This window comes from Echeneis naucrates, chromosome 2 (assembly GCF_900963305.1).
Source record: "Echeneis naucrates chromosome 2, fEcheNa1.1, whole genome shotgun sequence".
Classification (NCBI taxonomy): Eukaryota; Metazoa; Chordata; class Actinopteri; order Carangiformes; family Echeneidae; genus Echeneis; species Echeneis naucrates.
In genome coordinates, this window is record NC_042512.1 from 7760171 (window position 1) to 7787106 (window position 26936).

The window sequence follows — 26936 nt, forward strand, 5'->3', positions numbered from 1 at the left end:
GACTTCATGAAGGCCACTTACCTTCCCCTTCTAAATATGGCCCACCAGGATTCAACACGCTGCTTATTCGTGGATGAGCCATACATGTGGCTGGACGGCCCAGAGCAGCAGTCATCATGATGGAGGCGTAGGGGAGACTGAATGGCAGCCATAATGCCATTCTCCGTGCCACAATCAGTCCTCAGGCTCATGAGAGGAGATTCTCAGCGATCACTGTTGGCTTCTTGTTATTTGTCGGTCCACATTGGAGCCACAGCACTTTAGGTGAAAAAATCCATCCATGCGTCCTGAGAGAGCCAGTTTATCAGAACCATCTGCATGCCACATACAGTTCGCTCCCATTGAGTAGCAGCTTCTTCTTAGAAACCTTCTGCGTGCTCTCTCATTCATCACATCATCTCTCTTCACTCGAAGATTGGACTTTTGTCTGAGTACCTGCCACATCGTCCGATAGCCAAACAGTTGTCCAGGTCCACGAAGTTCCAACCTGATGGCGTTTGGAGAGGAATCATCCTTTTAAGAGTCCGCAGGCTGATGTTTGCACCGTGTAAACTTCACATCATGCTTCAGTAGATCAGGTGCTGCTACCTCCGGATCTGTATATAATGGGAGTGTTTTCCCTCTCTGAGCTTTTAAATCAGCTCCATGTGGCGCCATCAATTCATGTTTATCTGCTAAAATAACAAAAAGATATCATTCATTTGACACACACACATATTGACTTCCATATTTTACAGATATATCCACACACGTACCTGGACCTGTTTCCTTTCGGCCCACAGTTCTTTTGACTTTGACTTTCTGTCCTCCATGAATTGTTTATATGATGTTCATGGTTGTTCTGCTGGAATGAACGGAGTTCCGTATCAAAACAGAAAGTTAGCAGCAGCTAAAACAATCAGCAACAATTGTGCATTTAGCATAACTGAAAGCCTAAAATAAATAAAAACTAGCAACGCATACTAACTAAACGCGTTGCTATTCCGTGAAGACAACGTTTGGCTGCAAAATGAAACGGTGCACTTTAATTCACTGCATGTCTGACAGCGGCTTCAGCTAGTTAGCGCGATGCTACACTTAGCTTGTTTAGCATTTTCCGGCTGTTTATTAGATGTCTCCTGTGCGCGTGCTCCTTCCGTCTGGTCCGTTCATCAACGTTAAACATTCTACAGATCGTCCGCACGGAAAACACAACCGCGTAAATTGGCTCAAGTTGTTTCCACAAAACGGCCAAAACATCATTTACTCCATGCTGCCACACAAACCGATACAAACTTCTTGAGCTCGCAGTCAATCTTCTTCTGGATCACTTCCGGCATTTGGTACATTCCCCTTCCGGAAGATTCTGTCGTTTGGAAATTTGTTTCGCAACTTCTAAATTTGTTTTCTCAAATGTCAATTTGTTTTGTCCGGGGTAAAAGTGTTTTTATTATGTAATTTTGTTGAATAAAATGTAAAAATGTTTCGCAACATGTAAAAGTGTTTGGCACTTTGTAATTTAGTTTTGCACTTACCGGCCACCGTATCAAACAGAGCAGGAACACTAAAGTAAGGGGCGGGGGGTGAAAACGACAGGAGGGTTAAAGAGCAGATTCTCTCTGAGGGGACGGATGTTGCCACAATACACAGTGTGTGTGCCATCACATGTGGAAGATGTGTGCAGACTGAAGCCTTGGTCTGCCAGCAGCTCAGAGGGGCTGCACTTCTACTGACCACCAGGGGGCTCCACTGGTTGTTTCACAAAGTCACAGTGTTTCAGCAGCACTGTGTTTCTAACATCTGGATTTTGGTAAAAAGTTACTCTGCATTGGCCGGGAATCGAACCCGGGCCTCCCGCGTGGCAGGCGAGAATTCTACCACTGAACCACCAATGCTTACTTAGCTGCTTTTACCATGACGTCATGAATCTCCAGGCATCAGCAGCCTTTCACAGATGATTAGTCTAATTTCTGTATTAATATACAACAATGTATTTACATTCAAGTTGATATCTTTCTATAATAATCCATCATGGACCGCTGGACACTTTCATTTATCAGTAAATCCAGCGTGTTTTAAAGAAGTTCAGAGTGTTTCAGAGTTTCTGACATGATACAGACAGACAGATCCAACAAAGTATTTAAATGAACTGAGAGCTCAGACCAGCAGAGAGAGCACACACACACAGACACACAGACACAGAAACACACACACACACACACAGTGGACGAGGTGCGCAGCTTCTGTGATTCCAAAAATGAGCGAAAGCAGGAAAAGACGCATTTTGATAAGTAGAAGGAGGAACAAACCAACAGATTTGGTTTTAGTTCAATTTAACGCCACTTATTTGTCTAATAACAGCTGATTTGTGTTTCACTTCATTCGTTCGCGAGACAAATGTGAGCTTCTTCGTGCGCATGCGCCGTTCCGGCTGAATCTAATGCGAGTGTGACGTTTGAGTTGGTGTCGCGTGGGAGAGAGATGAAGGACAGGAAATGCCTTTGATCTCCAGTGACGTCACACAGCCTCATTGTGAGGTGAGTAAACGGTTGTTGATGTTGTCAGTCAAACATTCATTCATCCTCAGAGTCATCTGCTTCTACCGATCTCCATTTTCATTTCCAACCACTCAGAGAGACAAGAACACACACAGACACACTCTGACTAACCAAACCATTCCAGGAACAATCAGGATGATTCTGGCTCAGGGTGTGACAGGTCCGGGGTTCAAATCCCAGATGAGCCCTTTGTCAGCTGTTGTAAGAAGTGAAAAAGCCTCCTAAATGTGGAGGGAGGCCGACTCTGTCAGAGAGCAGTGTGCATTCTAGCTTCCTTTAGCTGTCAGCCTCTGATCATCAACTCTTCAGCTTCTATGACTTCAACAACTCCTTCTGAATGCAGTCTGAGGCAGTGATTGTGAAACTTTCATTCAGACAGAGATCCCACATTCAGAAGAAAACAGCCACACACAAACAAAGTCATCATGAACAGCCTACATGGAGCCTAAATGAAAAGAAGCAGGAACTAAAGTGTGAAAATAATGATGAACAAAGTGTCACACAGAGAGGCTGCAGCCTGGTGTGGACTATAACGTCAGAAAATGGATCAGTCTGTGACACGGAGCACTAAAGTTGGAAGGCTGAGTTCAGCTTCAGCTTCTTTCATGTTCTCCCTGTGAAAGAAAGAAGGTGAACATGAGCTTGATATGAGAACACAGCAGTGTGCATCATGGTGCTCATGTTCACATAGAAAGAAGGAGGAAAAGCAGCAGCTCTGGTTTGCTGTTTCACTCCCTTTCCCTCCCCGCTATGAGCTGTCACTCACCCACAGCACATACTGTAGACTGGTTCACAGTCAGACTCATGATTCATGACTCATTGGTTCAGAGTGGAACTCATGAGTCCCAGTTCAGCAGCAGCACATTCACACACTGAGCTGAGAGTCTGCTGCACGCTGACTGTATGACATCACTATATCAATCAATTAATAAATAATCCAATCAACTAATCAATCACTCAATGAGTCAATCATGCAATTGTTTAAACTTTATTTATACAGAACTTTTCAAACAAATAATGTGTTTTACACAAAATAAGAAGAATCCGCTAAGATACAGAGACATTCGGATCAAAACAGGATGTTATGTTTGTCTCCCAAAAATAATTTAGTCAACGAAATAAAAATTGTCCTTTCAGAAGATAAACTGCTGCAGTGTCCTCCGAGTTCTGCCCTTCAGCATCGCATTATTTATTGACATGTTTTTTTTGCCACGTGGATGAAAATAAGAACTATTGTAATTAAGAAAGAAATTGAAAAAATTGGCTTCATTTTTATGTAGGGAAGAAAGGGCCAATTTAAATCAGTGCTGACTGACAGTCATGTGTTTCACAACAAAATGACATCTTTTATCGAGTAATGCTTCTAGAAATGTCCCCAAAGCAGCCCAAAGGGTCCAGAAGAAGCTGAACCTAAACCCCAGGTGGAGTTTGGAGGAGCTGGCTGAGAGGAGAGGAGGACTTGAGGAGTCTCTGGGATCATGGTGGACTGGACTCTGTTCTCAGACCAGTTCTGATTCCTCTGTCAGTCTCTGCTGGATGAAGCTCTCCTCTCCACCTCCCAGGAACATGGTCCAGAGTCTGGACAAGCTGCTGCTGCAACATCTGGATCATCAGGAAGCAGCTGATCCTCCATCAGCACACACCTTCCTCTTCACTTCCACCTGTGGAGAGAAGAAGAGAGCAGATCCATCAGTGTTTCCTGACTCTGTCCATCAGCTGTCAGTCAGTGATGCAGATCCAGCATAAAGACCTGCAGGGACTTCAGTCCTGTTCAGTCCAGATGTGCAGCAGCTGCTTCCTCTCAGCTCATGTTAACGTGTTGGAGTGAACACACTGAGCTGGAAACTCACAGACCTCAAGTCTGCTGACTCAGCACATTTCTCTGAGTCCACAGTGGAGATAAAGAGCTGAGTCATGAAGGTTCATCACTTTACTGATGATTTACTGAAGGTCCATTTAAACTGAGAGACTCAGACAGACAGACAGACAGACAGGCAGACAGACAGACAGACAGACAGACAGGCAGGCAGACAGACAGACAGGATTCTGGTCTGCAGAAAGACCACATGGTGACAGTGTGATGAAAGAAGATCAGTGATGTGCAGCTTTCAGTCAGACTGATCTCAGAGCTGTGACAGATGAACCTGATCAGAGAACAAACAGTCTCAGCTCAGATCTGACAGTTTGATGGACGAGGACCAGAATCTGAACATCTCTGAGTTCTTCAGCTGGAATCTGCTTCATTTGATGGTCACATGATCACAACAGTCCTCTGACTGATCTGATTGGCTGACTGTTTTCTCTCTGTCGTTCTGTCTAATTCTGAAATCTGTTTCTGTTTACCTCTCACAGCTTCACTGAGGGTTAGAGTTAAACAATATTACTGAAAGGAACATGAACTGAGTCCAACTATACTGACCTCAGAGTCTCCAGTCTGAAGTCTGGACTCTTCACAAGATTAGACAGATCCTTCAGTCCTGAATCATTTAGGTAGTTCTCACACAGGTCCAGTTCTCTGAGATGGGAGGGGTTGGACTTCAGAGCTGAGACCAGAGAAGAACAGCTGATCTTTGACAACCTGCAGTTCTTCAACCTGAGTGAAGAAGAAAAGATGTGACTTTAGGAGACAAAGTTCCTGCTTCAAAGTGTTTCATCATCTGTTCAGAGCGAATTATGTTTTAGTGAAGGGACTTTTGGTAGCTGATTTTATTTCTGTGGTTTGGGAAAGAAGGCAAAATATTTTTCTTTGGTTGATTGTGTTGTTTAAAATTTATCATTATGACCTGAGAAAAGGAAAAGAATGTATTTGTGTATGTTTATATGCAGATATGAGAGTTTAGGTTGTTACAACAGCCACTGGATGATTAAATACGTCTTATAAACCCATGTGGGTTGGAAATTTTTATGAATGACACACAAATTAATAAATGAAATGAACCACAGACTAAAATCTGCATACTAACATACAAATATATATGAATATATGATGTCCCCTTTCAAAAATACAAGATAGATTGATAAACTGCATGCAATTAAAACGTCTTTTTCCATTAAATAAAAATCTGTTTTCCAAAGTTAAAACTGCAAACTGCAGTTCTCCAACCTGAGTCAAGAATAAAAGATGTGACTTTAGGAGACAAAGTTCCTGCTTGAAAGTGTTCAATGTTTCATCAAATCAACACATGATTCACAACATCTGGAACATTTTCATTTAATTCAGCGGTGACCACGTTTAACATGCTGAGTTTGGTCTGAATCTTTCAGTCTGCTTGAGTCACATGACTTTATAGTTGTGTTGGAACAGGAAAACACAGAATATTAGTGCTGTACTCAAAGAAAAAGAAAAAAACAAACTATTGATATAAGAATCACAATTCTCATTGACTATGATTCAGAATTTATTAAAAATGTCCCAAAATCGATTTAAAAATTAAAAAAATGCAGACAAAGACGCTGTCTGACGTCACCATGGAGCTGACACAAATTATTTTATAGCTTGCTGCTCAGAGTGGCAGTTGTGGTCCACACACATTTGAAAAGGCACTTTCCTTAAAATTTGCTATTCAAGCAATATGTGATATTGTATTAAACAACAGTTGCAACAATCCGATCTGAGCATGAATAAATGTTTAAAACTTAACAAAGTGAAAAAGACACTTTAATGTCTCCATTCATCATTTTGTCTTGCAAAGCAGACTGGAGTAGATCATGAGGATCCTTTGTACACCTGAAGATTGAAGCAGAAATGACTATGAATCGAAAATCATTTTGAATAAAGAATCAATTTTGAATCGAATCATAGCCCCAAAGATCCAAATTGAATCGCATTGTTGGAGAGTGAATGATTCAGACCCCACTGAATATATATTTGTCCATGTCAGTGAGGAAAAATATTTCCTGTCATTGAAACACTGAAGTATTTTTATTATTTTATTTAAATCTGTCGTTCAAAATTTCTCTGCCACACTGACTGGACTAAACCAGAGAAGAAGAAAACAGACATCAGCATGAAGATCCTCAGTGAGGATCAGTATAATATCAGCCTGATGTCTGCAGGTCAGAGTCACCACAACTGTAACATCATATTAATCTGAGAGCAGAAATAAAACATGAGTCTGACCTCAGAGTCTCCAGTCTGCAGTGAGGACTCTTCAGAAAACCACACAGATCCTTCAGTCCTGAATCCTTCAGGTCATTCTGATTCAGGTCCAGTTCTCTGAGATGGGAGGGGTTGGACTTCAGAGCTGAGACCAGAGAAGAACAGCTGATCTCTGACAACCTGCAGCCCTTCAACCTGAGTAAAAATAGTAGTAAAATGTGACTTTAGGAGACAAAGTTCCTGCTGGAAAGTGTTCAATGTTTCATCAAATCAACACATGATTCACAACATCTGGAACATTTTCACTTAATTCAGCGGTGACCACGTTAAACATGCTGAGTTTGGTCTGAATCTTTCAGTCTGCTTGAGTCACATGACTTTATAGTCGTGTTGGAACAGGAAAACACTGAATATTAGTGCTGTACCCAAAGAAAAAAAAACAAAAAAACGATTGATATAAGAATCACAATTTACTATGATTCAGAATCGATTCAAAAAATAAAACAATGCTGACAAAGACGCTGTCTGACATCACCACGGAGCTGGTTCTGGAACATACACATGCACCAAAACAAGGAGGAAACTACAATAATGGAGGAAAGAGAGATTCAACAGGCCCCGTCCTCGTTGCAGGCAAAGATTCTGACTCATTTTGGTTTTTACTGAGCTTGACATGACTTATTTTATAGCTTGCTGCTCAGAGTAGCAGTTTTGGTCCACACACATTTGAAAAGGCACTTTCCTTAAAATTTAAAAGGCAGCATGTTTAACTGCTCATTTTTTTTAAAGAGACACTTATTTTTGCTATTCAAGCAATATGTGATATTGTATTAAACAACATTTGCAACAATTCCATCTGAGCATGAATAAATGTTTAAAACTTAATAAATGTGAAAAAGACACTTTAATGTCTCCATTCGTCATTTTGTCTTGCAAAGCAGATTGGAGTAGATCATGAGGATCCTTTGCACACCTATACATTGAAGCAGAAATGACTATGAATCAAATTGTTTTGAATCGAAAATCATTTTGAATCAAATCAAAGCCCCAAAAATCCAAATCGAATCGAATTGTTCAAGAGTGAATGATTCTGACCCAGCTGAATATATATTTGTCCATGTCAGTGAGGAAAAATATTTTCTGTCATTGAAACACTGAAGGATTTTTACAATTTTTTTTTTTAATCTGAAGTTCAACATTTCTCTGCCACACTGACTGGACTAAACCAGAGAAGAAGAAAACAGACGTCAGCATGAAGATCCTCAGTGAGGATCAGTATAATATCAGCCTGATGTCTGCAGGTCTGAGTCACCACAACTGTAACGTCATATTAATCTGAAAGCAGAAATAAAACATCAGTCTGACCTCAGAGTCTCCAGTCTGCAGTGAGGACTCTTCAGAAAACTACACAGATCCTTCAGTCCTGAATCCTTCAGCTTGTTGTGACTCAGGTCCAGTTCTCTGAGATGGGAGGGGTTGGACTTCAGAGCTGAGACCAGAGAAGAACAGCTGATCTCTGACAAACTGCATTCCCACAAACTGAGTAAAGAATAAAAGATGTGATTTTAGGAAAAAAAGTTCCTGCTTGAGAGTGTTCAATGTTTCATCATCTCTTCAGAGCTGAAGGTTTAGAAAGTAGAAGCTGAGAAAATAAAAGTCAAACAGCTGAACCAACAGGAAGCAGCTTCACAACAGTCAAACACAAACAGTGAGAAGATTAATGAGAAAATGAAACAACACATGAAAGAACTTGAACTGACTGACGGAGCAAACATGTTTCCTGCAGCAGAGAGAGGAGGGCAACGGGGCAACTGCTCCCCCAGCAGACCAGCCCTTAGAGCCAATCCTTATCTTAGTGTGGAACCAAACCACTGCAGCTGATTGGACTAAAGCTTTGCTACACAATCACAGCAAAATGGATGTTTTCCTGAGGTGCTGATGTTTACATTAGGTATGTTTGGAGCCACCTTATTTCCACTGCTGCAGTGTGTTGGTCATGTACATTCATGTAACTGCTTTCGGGTCAGTGGTTAATGTAAACATTATTATTCTAATAATGGACCAGGTGAGAAGGTTCCTTGGAAAATGAAAGCATATTAATCTCAGAGCAGAAATGAAACATGAGTCTGACCTCAGAGTCTCCAGTCTACAGTGAGGACTCTTCAGAAAACCACACAGATCCTTCAGTCCTGAATCCTTCAGGTCATTGTTCCAACTCAGGTCCAGTTCTCTGAGATGGGAGGGGTTGGACTTCAGAGCTGAGACCAGAGAAGAACAGTTGATCTCTGACAAACTGGAGCAAATCAACCTGAGTAAAGAATAAAAGATGTGACTTTAGGAGACAAAGTTCCTGCTTGAAAGTGTTCAATGTTTCATCATCTGTTCAGACCTGAAGGTTTAGAAAGTAGAAGTTTAGAAAATGAAAGTCAAACAGCTGAACCAACAGGAAGCAGCTTCACAACAGTCAAATACAAACAGTGACAAGATTTAATGAGAAAATGAAACAACACTGTAAAGAACCTGAACTGACTCAAACTGTCAACATTGTGATTTGAACACATCAGAAATAACCAAACAGCAGAGTCAGCCAAACTTCATTTCTATCTCTGATTCTGCCACATATGAACTCCTGTATAACAATCTGAGCTCTGGCAGGTAAGTCCACTCTAAAACCAGTCAAACAGTCTACAAAACAAGCTGCAGAAGTTCTACACAGAAAACCAAACTCATCATTAACATATTTGGAAGATGAAATGTCTCTGCCTGACGTTGGACCAACACATGACATTTAACCCAGCTGTCAGTGTTTTAGCTCAGTCTGCAGGTAGAGCCCTGAACAAGTCTGAACACTGTGCTCATCTGGGAGTTCATACTTTCACTCTGTTCTGTAATGTGTGTGTGTGTGTGTGTGTGTGTGTGTGTGTGTGTGTGTGTGTGTGTCAGACGATGCTTCTGCTGTCTGGGGATTCTATGAATATTCTCTTTGTAATACTCAGCATCATAGAGCTATTGGTTATCTTACAGCAGTACACAAATTGACCTCAGTGTTGGCTCTTCATGGTGATTTGGGTTGGGAGCCCTCGAGTATCAGACATCAGAGACAAATGCTCCAGCTGTGGAACAGATCTGTGAAGCTGCCTGATCATAGAATTACTAAAAAGATATTTCATTCTGACACTTTGCATCACCATCCCTGGGCCAGTGAGCTGAAATTAATATTCTATTCGAGTGATTTATGAATTCTTTCTTCATTTGTCCTGCTCGTGTGATTATTGACTTTTTCTTTGCAAAGAAAATAAAAACTTGTCGGCCGGAAAAGTCTGTATTTCATTCTTCACCAGCAGCAGAGAATTTCCACAACAGAAATGACACACAAATGTGTCTACAGTAGCGGACTAACAATGGTCAGTGGAACTCCTCTAATGGGCTGTTGTCACAAGGAGCTTTGTGAACACTCCTACAGAGGTTAAATACCTGGGTCCAACTCCACTGTCTGTCAGACTAGTGAGGACTGATGAACTGATGAAGCCCCTGAGATAAGAGGCCAAACATCTTCTTAGACAAACCTAAGTGCAGTTCCTTTCAATTCAACACGTAAATAAATAAATAAATGGAAAAAAAAAACAAAAACACAAACTACAATCTGTATATTAACATACAAATATTCATTGATATATGATGTCCCCTTTCAAAAATACAAGATTGATTGATAAACTGTGTGCAATTAAAATGTAATTTTCAAATTAATAGAAATCTGTTTTCCAAAGTTACTTTCAAACAATTAAACAGTTTAAATGTTAAAAACCTGAAGAGGATTTTCCCTCATAAATATAAACCTGTCTGCAGGTCAGAGTCACCACAACTGTATCATCATATTAATCTGAGAGCAGAAATAAAACATGAGTCTGACCTCAGAGTCTCCAGTCTACAGTGAGGACTCTTCAGAAAACCACACAGATCCTTCAGTCCTGAATCCTCCAAGTAGTTCCGACTCAGGTCCAGTTCTCTGAGACGGGAGGGGTTGGACTTCAGAGCTGAGCCCAGAGAAGAACAGCTGATCTCTGACAAACTGCAGTTCTCCAACCTGAGTAAATAATAAAAGATGTGACTTTAGGAGACAAAGTTCCTGCTTGAAAGTGTTCAATGTTTCATCATCTGTTCAGAGCTGAAGGTTTAGAAAGTAGAAGTTTAGAAAATGAAAGTCAAACAGCTGAAACACATAGAACTGAGCTCCGGCAGGTAAGTCCACTCTAAAACCAGTTGAAACAGTCTGCAAACAAGCTTCAAAAGTTCTACACAGAAAACCAAACTTATCATGAATTATATATTTGAAGAAACATGAACAGTTGAATGTGGAAATCATACTTAAACCTCCTATTATCCTTCAGGTCAATTTGACCACATTCAAAAAATATGAGTTGACTGTTTGTTTTTTTTTTTGCTTCGTATTTCATGACTTTTCCAAATTTGATGGTTAAAATTGATTAAGCATAAAATTACCATGAAGACATTTTTCAATGTGCTGAACACATATTGCACACATTGGTATTCCTCTGGGGTCAATTTGACCCCAAGCTGTTTCAGCTGTGTAAAACTGGTCTGCCTGTGTGTGACCCATGTGTGACCTAACATTCCCACACCTATAGGTGCAGAATTGATACTTTTAAGTTGATACAGGACATGGGGGGTATGAATGTGTCTGTGTGTAGAACGTGCTGTGGAGGGCGGGTTCTCCCCGTCAAAGACATTGGTAGTTCATTCAAAATAAGGGAGGAGCAAACATATAAAAGCTTGCTGTTTATCCAAATCATTGCTCATTGTGCTGTGTATACTGCAGTCTGCACGCTCTCTCTCTCTCTCTCTCTCTCTCTCTCTTTTCCTTGAAAATGGGCTCTAGGACACTGTGCAGAAGATTCAGCCCCGGACAAAGACACCAAAACCATAACTGAAGCTGAGAGGCCTTACATTTCTGGTACCTTTAACATATAGATGGGGGGGATTTGTTAGACTAATTTGCATCAAAATACAAGTTCCCCATGAAATCCCACCACTGGCACATTTACATGGTCTGGTACAGCATCATCCTGCTGGATCTGACAATCTGTTTGATATTCAAACTAAATTGGTATTATGGCTGAAATTTCCCAAACTGAACCAATAGAGCCATGTTACATGTGGATGATGTCATTCTGTTGGCTAAGAAAGAAAAAATATTCACAATATGCTGAACATTGTTCCAAAACGGTGCTGGAAGTGGAGACTAATGGAGAACCAAGACAAAACACAAGTGGAGCATTTTAGGCCAAGTTGAATGTTGTTAATCTTGGGACAGTACTGCTGTCCTACACTGATCAGTATAAATGTCTTGGCCTGATGTTGGACCAACACATGACATTTAACCCAGCTGTCAGTGTTTTAGCTCAGTCTGCAGGTAGAGCCCTGAACAAGTCTGAACACTGTGCTCATCTGGGAGTTCATACTTTCACTCTGTTCTGTAATGTGTGTGTGTGTGTGTGTGTGTGTGTGTGTGTGTGTGTGTGTCAGACGATGCTTCTGCTGTCTGGGGATTCTGTGAATATTCTCTTTGTAATACTCAGCATCATAGAGCTATTGGTTATCTTACAGCAGTACACAAATGGACCTCAGTGTTGGCTCTTCATGGTGATTTGGGTTGGGAGCCCTCGAGTATCAGACATAAGAGACAAATGCTCCAGCTGTGGAACAGATCTGTGAAGCTGCCCGATCATAGAAATACGAAAAAGATATTTCATTCTGACACTTTGCATCACCATCCCTGGGCCAGTGAGCTGAAATTAATATTATATACGAGTGATTTATGAATTCTTTCTTCATTTGTCCTGCTCGTGTGATGATTGACTTTTTCTTTGCAAAGAAAATAAAAACTTGTCGGCCGGAAAAAGTCTCTATTTCATTTTTCACCAGCAACAGAGAATTTCCACAACAGAAATGACACACAAATGTGTCTATAATAGTGGACTAACAATGATCAGTGGAACTCCTCTAATGGGCTGTTGTCACAAGGAGCTATGTGAACACTCCTACAGAGGTTAAATACCTGGGTCCAACTCCACTGTCTGTCAGACTAGTGAGGACTGATGAACTGATGAAGCCCCTGAGATAAGAGGCCAAACATCTTCTTAGACAAACAAAGTGCAGTTGCTTTCAATTCGACACGCAAATAAATAAATAAATAAGAAAAAAACAAAACAAAAAAAACACAAACTACAATCTGCATATTAACATACAAATATTCATTGATATATGATGTCCCCTTTCAAAAATACAAGATTGATTGATAAACTTTGTGCAATTAAAATGTAATTTTCAATTTAATAGAAATCTGTTCTTTCAAACCATTTAACAGTTTAAATGTTAAACCCTGAAGAGGATTTTCCCTCATAAATATAAACCTGTCTGCAGGTCAGAGTCACCACAACTGTAACATCATATTAATCTGAGAGCAGAAATAAAACATGAGTCTGACCTCAGAGTCTCCAGTCTACAGTGAGGACTCTTCAGAAAACCACACAGATCCTTCAGTCCTGAATCCTGCAGGTCATTCTGACTCAGGTCCAGTTCTCTGAGATGGGAGGGGTTGGACTTCAGAGCTGAGACCAGAGAAGAACAGCTGATCTCTGACAAACTGGAGTTGTCAAATCTGAATAAGGAATAAAAGATGCAGATAAAATCATTGATAATCAGTCAGAAATGTTCAGAAGACTTTAAAGTAAAGTGCCTCCACATTCTGTCTGGATATTTGAAGTGTTTCTTTCGTGTAATTGTCATTTCAGCCACTGGAGGCTGAAGTTCAGCAGCTCCTCACTCTAAAACAAAGTGATTCCCTCAGCTGACCTGCGGCTGCAGTGGAATACAGGACATACTTGTGTGTAGGAATACAGCAGATGGCTGCTTCATAAATATGTGGCAGCAAAGGAAATTTCTGCTTTGACGTGAAGATGAAGCTCTAAAATCTTTAAATGAAGAACATTTCAACATGTGTGGGACTGGTTGTTTTCAAAGTGTGTAGAAGAGCTTTTTGATGTTGACTCCGTCCACAGCAGCTCATCACTCAGCTTCTGTACCGCTGCTCTGAACTCCATCTACTGCAGTAACACACTGACTGAGAAGGACCACACCACAAAGAAACACAACTATCACTGTGCTCAGTGCAGGGAAACCTGTGGTGGAGCTCCAATCCTTTGGAAATAACAGCTTTCAGAGCACAGGGGGGCCACGGCCACGTGTCTGAAAGCCCCATGAGGGCTGGAGTCTCAACAACACAACTGACTCTGGTCCTCAGCTCCACACCCTCCAAGTCTGAAGACATTTATTAGGACATTAGATTCAGCGGTGGATTAAAGATCTACCACAGTGGACTGACCTCAGAGTCTCCAGTCTACAGTCTGGACTCTCCACAAGATCACGCAGCTCCTTCACATCTGGATCCTGCAGGAGGTTTCCTCTCAGGTCCAGTTCTCTGAGATGGGAGGGGTTGGACTTCAGAGCTGAGGCCAAAGAAGAACAGCTGATCTCTGACAACCAACAGCATCTCAACCTGAAAAAGAAAAAAATCATGGAGATCAAATGACTGATAATCAGTCAGAAATGTCCTGATCCAGAACTTCTCCATCTTCTCAAACTCATCACCCACTTTAACATCTCAAATGTTGCTGGTCCACATCAGACTTTGTTCCAATACAAAGACAGAGACCAAGAGCAAGACTTTAAAGATCCAGTCCTGATCCAAGACTAAGGTCTCCCTTGGTCTTGGTTTCTGTCTGGAGATCAAACATGTGAAACCAACTCTTTGGTTCCTGGAAGACTTTTCCTGATTAATATATTGAACAAGTAAATTCAAGTTTTGGAAAAGACTGACAACTTTTATTATTATTATTATTATTAGAAACAACTGGAAACATGAAACAACGGCGATTTTTAATAAAAGTGAATACATTCAAGTTAAATGTGAATATAAATTCTGGATTAAACAAATCTACAACAACAACTCAACAGACCTCAGAGTCTCCAGTCTACAGTGAGGACTCTTCAGAAAACCACAGAGATCCTTCAGTCCTGAATCCTGCAGGTCATTGTTGTGACTCAGGTCCAGTTTTCTGAGATGGGAGGGGTTGGACTTCAGAGCTGAGCCCAGAGAAGAACAGCTGATCTCTGACAAACTGCAGTTCTCCAACCTGAGTAAATAATAAAAGATGTGACTTTAGGAGACAAAGTTCCTGCTTGAAAGTGTTCAATGTTTCATCATCTGTTCAGACCTGAAGGTTTAGAAAGTAGAAGTTTAGAAAATGAAAGTCAAACAGCTGAACCGACAGGAAGCAGCTTCACAACAGTCAAATACAAACAGTGACAAGATTTAATGAGAAAATGAAACAACACTGTAAAGAACCTGAACTGACTCAAACTGTCAACATTGTGATTTTAACACATCAAAAATAACCAAACAGCAGAGTCAGCCAAACTTTATTTCTATCTCTAATTCTGCCACATATGAACTCCTGTATAACAATCTGAGCTCTGGCAGGTAAGTCCACTCTAAAACCAGTCAAACAGTCTACAAACAAGCTGCAGAAGTTCTAGACAGAAAATCTAACTCATCATTAATGATATATTTGAAGAAACATGAACAGTCGAATGTGGAAATCATACTTAACCCTCCTATTATCCTCGGGGTCAATTTGACCACATTCAATGTTTATCATTCATAGCTGACTTTTTTTTTTTTTGCTTCGTATTTCAAAATTTGATGGGTACAATTGATTAAGCATAAAATTATCATGAAGACATTTTTCAATGTGCTGAACATACATTGATATTCCTCTGGGGTCAATTTGCTGTCTATCCAAATTATTCCTCATTGTGCTGTGTATACTGCAGTTCTCTCTCTGTGTGTGTGTGTGTGTGCGTGTGTGTGTGTGTGCAGAAGGTTCAGCCCCGGGACAAATTTGGGGGGGGGGGGGGGGTTTGTTGGACTCATTTGCATCAAAATACAAGTTCCCCATGAAATCCCACCACTGGCACATTTACATGGTCTGGCAGAGCATCATCCTGCTGGATCTGACAATCTGTTTGATATTCAAACTAAATTGGTATTATGGCTGAAATTTCCTAAACTGAACCAATAGAGCCATGTTACATGTGGATGATTCTATTCTATTGCAGAAGAAAGAAAAAATTTTCACATTATGCTGAACATTGTTCCAAAATGGTGCTGGAAGTGGAGACTAATGGAGAACCAAGACAAAACACAAGTGGAGCATTTTAGGCCGAGTTGAATGTTGTTAATCTTGGGACAGTACTGCTGTCCTACACTGATCAGTATAAATGTTCTGACGTTGGACCAACACATGACATTTAACCCAGCTGTCAGTGTTTTAGCTCAGTCAATATAAATAAATAAATAAATAAATAAAACCACAGACTAAAATCTACATGTTAACATACAAATATTCATTAATATATGATGTCCCCTTTCAAAAATACAAGATTGATGCTTGCAATTAAAATGTAACTTTTCAAATTAACAGAAATCTGTTTTCCAAAGTTACTTTCAAACCATTTAACAGTTTAAATGTTAAAACCTGAAGAGGATTTTCCCTCATAAATATAAACCTGTCTGCAGGTCAGAGTCACCACAACTGTAACATCATATTAATCTGAGAGCAGAAATAAAACATGAGTCTGACCTCAGAGTCTCCAGTCTACAGTGAGGACTCTTCAGAAAACCACACAGATCCTTCAGGTCTGAATCCTGCAGGTTGTTGTGACTCAGGTCCAGTTCTCTGAGATGGGAGGGGTTGGACTTCAGAGCTGAGACCAGAGAAGAACAGCTGATCTCTGACAGACTGCAGCCCTTCAACCTGAGTAAATAATAAAAGATGAAGATCAAATCATTAATAATCAATCAGAAATGTCCTCAATGATCTTTATGTTATTGTGGGTCATCATCATGTCTCTGCACACATCATCCAAACAACAACAACAACACTCAAACTACAGCAGGTCCAGTCAGTGAACTGACCTCAGAGTCTCCAGTCCACAGTTTGGACTCTCCAGTCCAGCACACACCAGCTTCAGTCCTGAATCCTCTATGTGGTTCTGACTCAGGTCCAGGTCTCTCAGATGGGAGGGGTTGGACTTTAGAGCTGAGGCCACGACATCACACTCAGTCTCTGAGAGTCCACAACCAACAAGTCTGTGATGACACATATTACACAATATGTCACTGACACAGGACACTACATATTCATCTGGAGGGTTTGAGGACTAAAGACGCCAAGACTTCCATTTCTGTCTCACACTGTCAGAGTTTCAATCCTTTTGTGAAGAGACAAAATGTGGTCAGTTGATCTTCCATCAGGTCCTCAGTCTGTCAGGGACCTGATCCAGGTTTCTATCCTCCATGGGGACCATGAGGCCATGTGGACCTGAAAACATTTGAGTATCGACTGATTTGATTTTCACTGACTTGAGCTCAGTGAACAGTGAAGCTGGTGAAGATGATCAGTCACTGATACCTGCTGATGTCATCAGTCTTTAGGATTTCCATTAGAAACACAACTAAGTGAATATTTTTCTCTGGCAGCATTTGAATCAGCTAAAAAAAAAACAGCTGATAGTGAAACACCATCTGAATCAGATTTGATTTAAACACATCAGAAGGATGGATGAGAATGAGAGTGGACTCACCGAGCCTTCCTGCAGTTCCTCACAGCTGGGATCAGTCTCCGTTGTCCCTCCTCTGACGTGTTGTACTTCTTCAGGTCAAACTCATCCAGAACATCCTCTGACATCTGTAGCATGTAGGCCAGAGCTGAGCAGTGGATCAGGGAGAGTTTCTTATCTGATCTGGTCTCTGACTTCAGGAACTCCTGGATCTCCTGATGAACTAAGTGATCGTTCATCTCCATCAGACAGTGGAAGATGTTGATGCTTCTGTCAGGAGAGATTTTCATCCAGCTCATCTTCTTCAGGTTGTTGATGGCTCTCTGGATGGTCTCTGGTTTGGTTTCTGTCTGACCCAGCAGACCTCCTAAGAGTCTCTGGTTGGACTGCAGAGAGAGACCATGAAGGAAGCGGACAAACAGGTCCAGGTGACCATTTTTACTTTCAAAGGATTTCTCCAGGACTGCCATCAGAAAGTCCTCCAGGGCTGAATCTTGGTGTTTTTTTCCCATAAAGTTCTTCAGGACCTCCTTGTTCCTGTTGGTGTGACAGTGGAACATGTAGACTGCAGCCAGAAACTCCTGAACACTCAGATGAACAAAGCAGTAGACTGTTTTCTGGAAGATCACACTCTCTGTTTTGAAGATCTCAGTACAGAGTCCTGAGTACACCGAGGCCTCTGTGACATCAAGACCACACTGCTCCAGGTCTTCTTGGTAGAACAGGATGTTCCCTTTCTCCAGATGTTCAAACGCCAGCCTCCCCAGCTTCAGAAGAACTTCCCTGTCAGCCTCCATCAGCTCCTGTGGACTTGTCTCATGTCCCTCATGGTACTTGATCCTCTTCCTCCTGGTCTGGACCAGCAGGAAGTGTGAGTACAGGTCAGTCATGGTCTGGGGCAGCTCTCCTTGCTGGTCTGTAGTCAACATGTGCTCCAGAACTGTAGCGATGATCCAGCAGAAAACTGGGACTTGACACATGATGTGAAGGCTCTTGGACTTCTTGATGTGTGAGATGATTCTGTTGGACAGCTCTTCATCCCTGGACCTCCTCCTGAAGTACTCCTCCTGCTGGGCGTCAGTGAAGCCTCGGACTTCTGTTAGCCTGTCAACACATGAAGGAGGGATCTGACTGGCTGCTGCAGGTCTGGAAGTGATCCAGACCAGAGCCGAGGGAAGCAGATTCCCCTGGATGAGGTTTGTCAGCAGCAGGTGGACCGACGACTCCTGTGTGACATCAGACACGACCTCCCTGTTGGTGAAGTCCAGTGAAAGTCTGCTTTCATCCAGGCCGTCCAGGATGAACAGAACTTTACAGGCAGCCAGCTGCTCTGCTGTGATCTTCTGTAATGTTGGATGGAAAACATGAAGCAGCCTGAGAAGACTGTACTGCTGATCTCTGATCAGGTTCAGCTCCCTGAACGAAAGCAGAACCAGCAGACTGACATCCTGGTTCTCCAAGCCCTCTGCCCAGTCCAGACTGAACTTCTGCACAGAGAAAGTTTTTCCAACTCCAGCGACGCCGTTGGTCAGAACCAGTCTGATGGGACTCTGCTGGTCAGGTGAGACTCTAAAGATGTGGTGACATTTGATTGGAGCATCATGGAGGCTCTTCTTCTTAGAAGTTATGTCCAGCTGCCTCACCTCATGTTGGGTATTAACCTCTTCACTCTGTCCCTCTGTGATGTAGAGCTCAGTGTAGATCCTGTTGAGGAGGGTTCCACTTCCTGTTCCTGTTCCTTCAGCCACATGTTGACATCTGGTCCTCAGACTGATCTTATGTTGATCTAAAACCTCCTGTAGAACACGATCTGCTGACAGAGAAGAGGCAACGTCAGACTGAAGACAGAGAGTCTGAGGATCTGATGGAAAACTAAAGACGTCAGTCAGAAGTTCAGTCTCACTCTGTTCAGGGCTGGTCTTTAGACCTGGTCTGGTTCTGGATCTTTGTCCACACTGGGGACAGGAGGAGTCTCCTGAAGAAGCAGACTGGTCCCAGTGTGAGGTGCAGCACTGTCTGCAGACCCAGTGTCCACAGCTGGTAGAGACTGGATCCTTCAGGACGTCCTGACACAGAGCACAGTGGGACAGATGCTCCTCTTCAGAGACATGTCTTTTTCTCTTCCTGTCTCTGTGAAAACATTTCTTTATAACTTACATGATCTGACTCATGTAATAAAATGTTTGGGTAGAAAAAAACATCAGTAGTTTCTGGTGATAAACCCAGAAGATCCATCTCAGTGTCTTCCTGAATCTGCATGAATGATTCAGGATCATGAATATTAATCTGTGAACAGATTTTTATTCTCATCTTCACAGACTCTTACTTTGTCTCTGAGGGTCCAGGTTCATTACTGAAGTCTGGAGGATTAAACTCTTTGGACCAGTCAGACTTCAGAGACAGACAGATTGATCCTGGAGACTCTGGTCTGGCCTCCTCTTCCTCATCACAGTCCATCATCTTCAGGACGGAGTCAGTCTGAGAGGAAAACACTTTCTGACTGACAGAGGACAAAGAAGAAACAGGACAAATGGTTTGTTCCAAAGATACACACCCAAAAATACCAAGCAAATCCAAAAACACACAGTCCATCTTCTTCAGGATGGAGTCGGTCTGAGAGGGAAACTGACAGAAGACCAGAACAACAACTGAATCAAAGCCCCTGGAATGAGGAGGCACGTCTTTGACAAACCTAAGTCCAGTTGGGTTCGATTCAATTGTTGGCCGGATATGACTTTGGCCTGGCTGAATGAGAATAACCACAGACTCATTTCATTGGGTGTCCTCATTTTGTCTCAGTGTCTTTTTGTGGATAGAGCTTCATTCAGTCTCTTTTTCCTCCACAGTGGACACAACACTAACTCAGCTGACGTCACAGCTTCAGTCAGACTGAGTCACCTGATTGGTTTGAGTTGACAGGTGGAGCTTTGAAACTTTGGAGCTCAGCCTGTTTAACTGTTTGTTACTAACAGCCATCACTTTGAATTTATGACTTTTCAATAATGGCACCATTAAGGAAGAGTTCCCAAGTGTGGGAATCTTTGAGTTAGTGTCACTGAATAAAGAAAAAGTTGATGCAGTATCCAGCCAATAATTGAATCAAAAGCAGCTGCAGGTTTGTCAAAGATGATTTGCCTCTTCATCAGTTCTATAAAAATGGGAAGAGCTCACAAGCAATAGTTTCTGGTGATAAAACCCAGAGGCTCCATCTCAGTGTCTTCCTGTATCCCCACTAATGATTCAGGATCATGAATATGTATGGATGGATTTTTATTCTCATCTTCACAGACTCTTACTTTGTCTCTGAGGGTCCAGGTCCATTACTGAAGACTGGAGGAATAAAGTGTTTGGACCAGTCAGACTTCAGAGACAGACAGATTGATCCTGGAGACTCTGGTCTGGCCTCCACTTCCTCATCACAGTCCATCATCTTCAGGACGGAGTCGGTCTGAGAGGAAAACACTTTCTGACTGACAGAAGACAAAGAAGAAACAGGACAGTTTGTTCCAAAGATACACACCCAAAAATACCAAGCAAATCCAAACACACACAGTCCATCTTCTTCAGGACAGAATCAGTCTGAGAGGGAAACTGACAGAAGACCAGAATCTCTGTCACACAGAAAAATAAAGTCCCGGTCAGGTTTGTTGGTTTCAAAGGTATTATCCAGCACGTCATTACGTTGGGTCAAACTGTCGATGGGGAGAAAAGGAAGTACCTCACTTCACTTTGTGTCCTCATTTTGTCTAAGACAGAGCTTCATTCAGACTCTTCTTCCGCCACAGTGGACAGAACACTAACTCAGCTGACATCACTGATTATATCTGAACACGTCACTGATTATATCTGAACACGTCACTGATTATATCTGAACATGTCACTGATTATGTCAGACTGAGTCACCTGATTGGTTTGAGTTGACAGGTGGAGCTTTGAAACTTTGGAGCTCAGCCTGTTTAACTGTGTGTTACTAACAGCCATCGCTTTTGTGGATTTCTGACTTTTTCAAAACAACACCATTAAGGAAGAGCTCACAGGTGCGGAAATATTTGAGTTGTTGCCACCAAATAAAGAATAATAAGTTGATCCAATGTTTATTTAAATAGTCACAGTGAAAAGTCAGTAAATCACAGTCACAGTGCCACACTTTCATACTGAGAGCAAATATAGAGAAGGTAGGATGAATGTTATGAGGGAAATTACATGACGAAGAAAGGCTGCTGTGGAAAAATTATGAATCCTGAATAAAAACATGAGTAAGATAAGCACACACCTCCAGTTCACAAAGCACATTACCAAAGAAAACATCCAGGTCACCAAACAGAGTAAAAACAATTCAAGGCTTCATTTGGCTGTGGAACAGCCACTTCTTCTCCATAATTATGATATATTTATTAACTTTTATGCAGCTCCAAGGCACTACCTCTACAGCTACAGTAGCTGCAGGGGTAGTGTAGTGTGTGTGTGTGTTTGTCTTTATTTCTGTCAGTCAGTACTCAGGAACACAGAAGCTGCATTACTTCTCTGCATTTTTTTAAACTACAAACCGCTACATCACTCAACGTTTAATCACAAAATTAAATCCTTGTTTTTATTTGTTTATTTTCATTTTATCAGGCCAGTCATTGGGCAGACTGGAGAGGACCCGCTGCCTGTAAGCGTTTTCCTCACTGTCAGTTTTAAAGACATTGTGAATGTTTCTCAACACATAAACAGTAAAGTGTCCTGGATAGCTCACCAATATGATCGATTAACATTATGGCCCATCAGTTTTAATAATTTCTCCTGTAATTCTTAGAAATCGATGGTGTGAAGACGCCAGCTGAAGCTGTAACATAAGCTGTTCAATCAATGTTATCATCATATGTCTGTCCCAGACGTCAGGAATGTACTTTCACGTGACCGTGGAAAGTGGAAAATGCAGTATACTGTACATTCAGGGGTTAAAGTTGGGTTCTGTCACCTCCGATTAAGTAATAGATGAATTCACATCAATGATCATGCGATGCTGTTTAAAAAAAACAGTTTTTATACAGTATACAGTCAAATTTCATGGTATGAACGGAACCACATTATTCTTTGGTTGTAGTTATTGTTTTGTTTTTTTGGTTCAGAGGTTGTGATTTTTGTTCATAGTTCAAGTCTGCAGCTATTTTGGGGTGTTTGAAATATGAGTCCGTTTTGGACTTTCATATATTTATTTCTGAATTTAAATATTGAATTAAATATTTAATTCAAATATTTAAATACTTAAGCTATTAAACAAAGTAAATATTAATTCAAGTAGTATTTTAAACCCCTAATAAAATTTTGTTTTTTAATGTCATCTCATTTAATACCCACTTAGTAGATTAACACATCATGCAATGTTTATATATTTTTATTGAAGTCATTTATAATGTGATGATGTGTACACGAACAAAATAAAATGTACTAATTTAAAAAACGAGATTAACATTTAAATTCCAGACTCAGATCTGACCTCAGATGGAACAGAATCTTTTCCTGCATCACAGGAGGATGAATATGATGATGATGATGATGATGATGATGATGAGAGCAGCAGAATATCATTTGAAATAATAGAATTTATGATTTCTAAATCAGTCACATGTAATCCTGTTGAATTCCTCTTTGTTTCTTACAGGTTTGTGTCCCGGTAACACTCCTATCATTGGGAACAGCCGTTTCAGTACAATAGTTACCTTTCTCACAGCTCTACACGCTGCTGCCTTTCCAAAGTGCTCTGCATCACTGATGTTGTCAAGAAAACTACCGTTTGAAAAAAACAAACAAACAAGAAAAAACAATTTAGCGCCATGCATAAAATTACACGGTGTGTGAGGTCAGTGATGTACGGCCGGAGAATGTTACTGAGATAAATGACAGCTGCTCCTCTGGGAACACCAAGACATCTAATCTCTCGCCATGTAAAGCATTTCAAATTACTTGGCCTTCGATATCAATCGGATTGGGAATGAATTGACAATCCATGTCCAACAGCTGTCTTTGTGTGGGAGGAGACAGGTAGAAACTCAGGGTTTCTTAAAGAAAACCAGCGAGCAGGTGATGTTCACAGAGTCTGTTACCATGGTGATTGTCTCAGAGTTTAAATACCCCTGTTTCAGGAACCGATAACTCAGTTTCCCCTTATCTCAGGGTTAACACACTCAGTTATCACAAACCCGCTGTCAGCCAATCAAAGAGAGTGTATCTACCGAACAGCCAATCAAAAAAATTGTACTGCTGTATCCGGGTGAGATTTTGATATTCCGCACATATGCTACAGAAGAAGACAGACACTCTGAGAAATGGGAGCCACTGACCCCCGTGCTGACGGCCTCAAAAAAAAAAAAAAAAAAAGACATAAACACACCTGCACTAAAATGCTGAATTCTATAAATATCTTTATTTGTATGAATTTATGCGTCATTTGTCAGAGCTCAATTTCACTCTGAACTCACTTCAAAACTTGAGAGCCCTGACTGTTAATACGGTCTGTTCTCAGCTCAGCTGGAGTTTTTCTCTGTTCGTCAAAGTGAACTCTGACCTCCATGTCTCAGTGTCTCAGTGTTACAGAAGTCCACTGTGAGTCTCCGTCCCTCCACAGTCCACAGGGACAAACTGACAGTGAAATAATAATAATGTTAACACTCACCGGCCTCAGCCTTCAGTTTCCCTGCTTCTGCTCCGACAGCTTCAAAATGGAGGCTGAACTCTGAACACTTTTACTTTCAGCTGCTGCGGTTACTGGAAGTCACACGACCCTCTGTGTGTGTGTGTGTGTGTGTGTGTGTGTGTGTGTGTGTGTGTGTGTGTGTGGGTGTGGTCACCAGGGGCACGTGTGGATTCCGCCTTGTTTGATGTGCTGCACTAATGGTGATAAGTATTGGTGGTCTTATCCATCGCCTCCTTCAGTGACCTCAGCTCCGCCCCCCCCTTTTTTTTTATTTTTTATTTTTTATTTTTTATTTTACATTTGTTGTAATTTACTTACTTTTTTAAAATTTACTTTTGGCAGTGTTAATATGTTGATAACGTTTTAAAGAAATTTCATAAATATATTTTAACTGCCATCCTGGTTTTTGTCGTGCTTTAAGCCTTTTTCCCTTTTAAGCCTGCTATTTTAAATAAAAATTATCATTATTTGTTGAGAACACGTCTCTGTACTTTTTTATTCAACAAGGAACCTGTTTGTGCCTTCTTTTGTTAATCTCGGGTTTTTGGCGTTGGCGTTGTCTCAACCAGTACTTACATCTACACCACTCCGCTACAGTATGTTAGCATTAATCGGACATAACGGACTTTATGTGAAGATAAAATAATGGCAGTAATTCTGGGTTAAAATGACTTTGTTTGCTATTTTAAATATGTGGGTGTTCAGTCATTTGTGTGCACATGGTGTATGATGTTTAATCCTTATTTGTTAGTTTTACAGGAAGCTTCATCTGGGAGTGACAAACAGCTTGAATGAAGAACATTTCCCTCATTTGGGGAAATCTGCCCATCAAACACTGCACGTTCAGGGAGGGCAGAATAAATAGAAGTGAATAACTTCTGAGCTTTTTACACTTATTCTTTATACGGGGGAATGCAAAGTCTCATTAGGACTCATGTGACTTGGTGAAATGCTGTCTGCAGTCTGTCAGGTCGTTTTAAAGAATTACTGTCAGCTTCAACTGTTTTATATTCAGATAACGTTGATGATTTCTTATGAAAACAGCTGACAACAGGGAACAGCGGCGGAAAATCATGGCACCAAAAAAATGTGAGAAGTATATGTGGTTTTATTCTGTGGATGACAAAGTTACGCTTTCACTTTATTATTCTCTCTTTCGGTCGAAAAAAGCCGAGTCCAGTCGAGGAGAGCCGAATCTTCAGAGAATCCGTGCAGACAGGGGGGTTATTTTGATGGACACACCATGAGGCCAATCACATGAGAGGACAAACTGATGTTTTCACAATAATATTCAGCTGGTAAACTGACATAGATATGAAGTTTTACAGGTGACCAAGAAGAGACGTTTTCTTTGCTCTACAACGTAACTTTGTGAAAATAACATGTGGTTGTTTTCTGATCCCTCCTTCGTTTCTTCATGTCTTCTGTTTGTGTCTCTCTCTCGGAGTGATGTTGTTACTGAAGCCGACTCTGACCCCTCACTGAGCGGGTCGGTGCGGAGAAACACTCCGTTACCTCCGACAGCTGAGCGGTATCGCTTCTCGGCCTTTTGGCTAAGATCAAGTGTAGTATCTGTTCTTATCAGTTTAATATCTGATACGTCCCCTACCCGGGGACCATATATTAAATAGATTTTTGGAACAGGGAGATGGAATAGGGGCTTGCTCCGTCCACTCCACGCATCGACCTGGTATTGCAGTATCTCCAGGAACGGTGCACTCCCTCTGTGTGTTCAATGCAAGTCCTGTTCAGCTCAACATCACCTTAAACACATGATGTTGTCTTCATGTGTGTAACGCTGAGTGTGCAGAGTGTTCATGTTCAGTTTATGGTTTTAGAATCAGTGATGCATTCATGTAGAAACATCAGTTTAATGTTGCTGATTTCATCAGGTTATATTCTGCTGACCAGACTGAATCAATAAAGTTTTGTTTCCACACCTTCGCTTAAATGTTGGTTGTATTTTGCATTTGTCAGCTGAATCTACAGTCACTGGAATTATTTAATTAGTTAATTTACAGTTTAAAAAACAGTTTAATTTAATTAGTTTTGAACAAAGAGCTCCAGCAGATTGTTTGAGCTGAAGAAAACAATGCTGTCTGTTTCCAGATGATGAAGAACTCAGTTGATGCTCAGTTATCTCCATGTAGTGGACAGATGGTAGAAGTTGATTCCTGAAAAGAGGAAGTTACTTTTCCTCAGATCAAACTGTTGAAGGAGAACGAGCAGCTTCTTCCTCACTGACTCACTCAACTTCTGTCTCCTGGGTTTGGATTTGAGACTCTTTCTCAGGAACACACACAGAAAAAATCAGATTTTCTATTCCAACAATATACGTGATGTCCTCGCGTATGAATGAATGTTTCACTGATGCAGATTTTTACAGAACAACATCAACAACTAATAACTCCACAACGAGACTGTGTGACGTCACTGGAGATCAAAGGCATTTCCTGTCTTTCATTGATCTCCAACATGACACAGATACATACGTCACACTATCTCACGTTCGCTTCAAATGGATGAGCGCATGCGCAGAAAGACGCACAGAAATGTCCCTGGACTGATCATTGTAACTTTGTGTTATTTTTGTATCTGATAAGTTAAGGACCATAAACTTTCTATAAAAGTGGATGTGCTGGTTAAAAAGAACTGAGACTTCCACCTGCAGTCTATCTAATGACCACCAGGGGGCTCCACTGGTTGGAAAATGAAGTCAGAGTGTCCAGCAGTTAAAGATCCTTGATGGTCAAGCATGTCTCAGGTACATGCGGGGTCATCGTTAGTATAGTGGACAGTTACGCAGAAGCTCAGTGGTAGAACATTTGTCTCTGAGTGTCTCCTGCCAAACTGCAACTTTGAACAAGGGTCAGTGTTTAAGTCCCACCTGCCCCAACAAAATGCTGGAAAAATACGCCCG

General features: G+C 41.2%; 1 protein-coding gene and 2 non-coding genes across 3 annotated transcripts; 1 reads left to right on the top strand and 2 right to left on the bottom strand.

Annotated features, from left to right (window-relative positions):
* Nucleotides 1-1803: 1803 nt before the first annotated feature.
* trnag-gcc (transfer RNA glycine (anticodon GCC)) lies at nucleotides 1804-1874 on the bottom strand. Its single transcript has one exon. It is a non-coding gene; the product is annotated as a tRNA-Gly (tRNA).
* An 11272-nt stretch (nucleotides 1875-13146) lies between these two features.
* LOC115057543 (NACHT, LRR and PYD domains-containing protein 12-like) lies at nucleotides 13147-21078 on the bottom strand (the record flags this gene model as incomplete). The annotated part of the gene is made up of 8 exons (XM_029524698.1): nucleotides 21056-21078; nucleotides 20634-20807; nucleotides 19664-19837; nucleotides 19416-19467; nucleotides 16359-16510; nucleotides 14673-14849; nucleotides 14039-14212; nucleotides 13147-13315 (listed from the first exon to the last, which is right to left on the bottom strand). Coding segments are annotated over exons 1-8 (1095 nt in total), but the record flags the coding sequence as incomplete, so codon positions are not given.
* A 4471-nt stretch (nucleotides 21079-25549) lies between these two features.
* On the top strand, nucleotides 25550-25740 carry LOC115057685 (U2 spliceosomal RNA). Its single transcript, XR_003841938.1, has one exon. It is a non-coding gene; the product is annotated as a U2 spliceosomal RNA (small nuclear RNA).
* Nucleotides 25741-26936: the final 1196 nt, after the last annotated feature.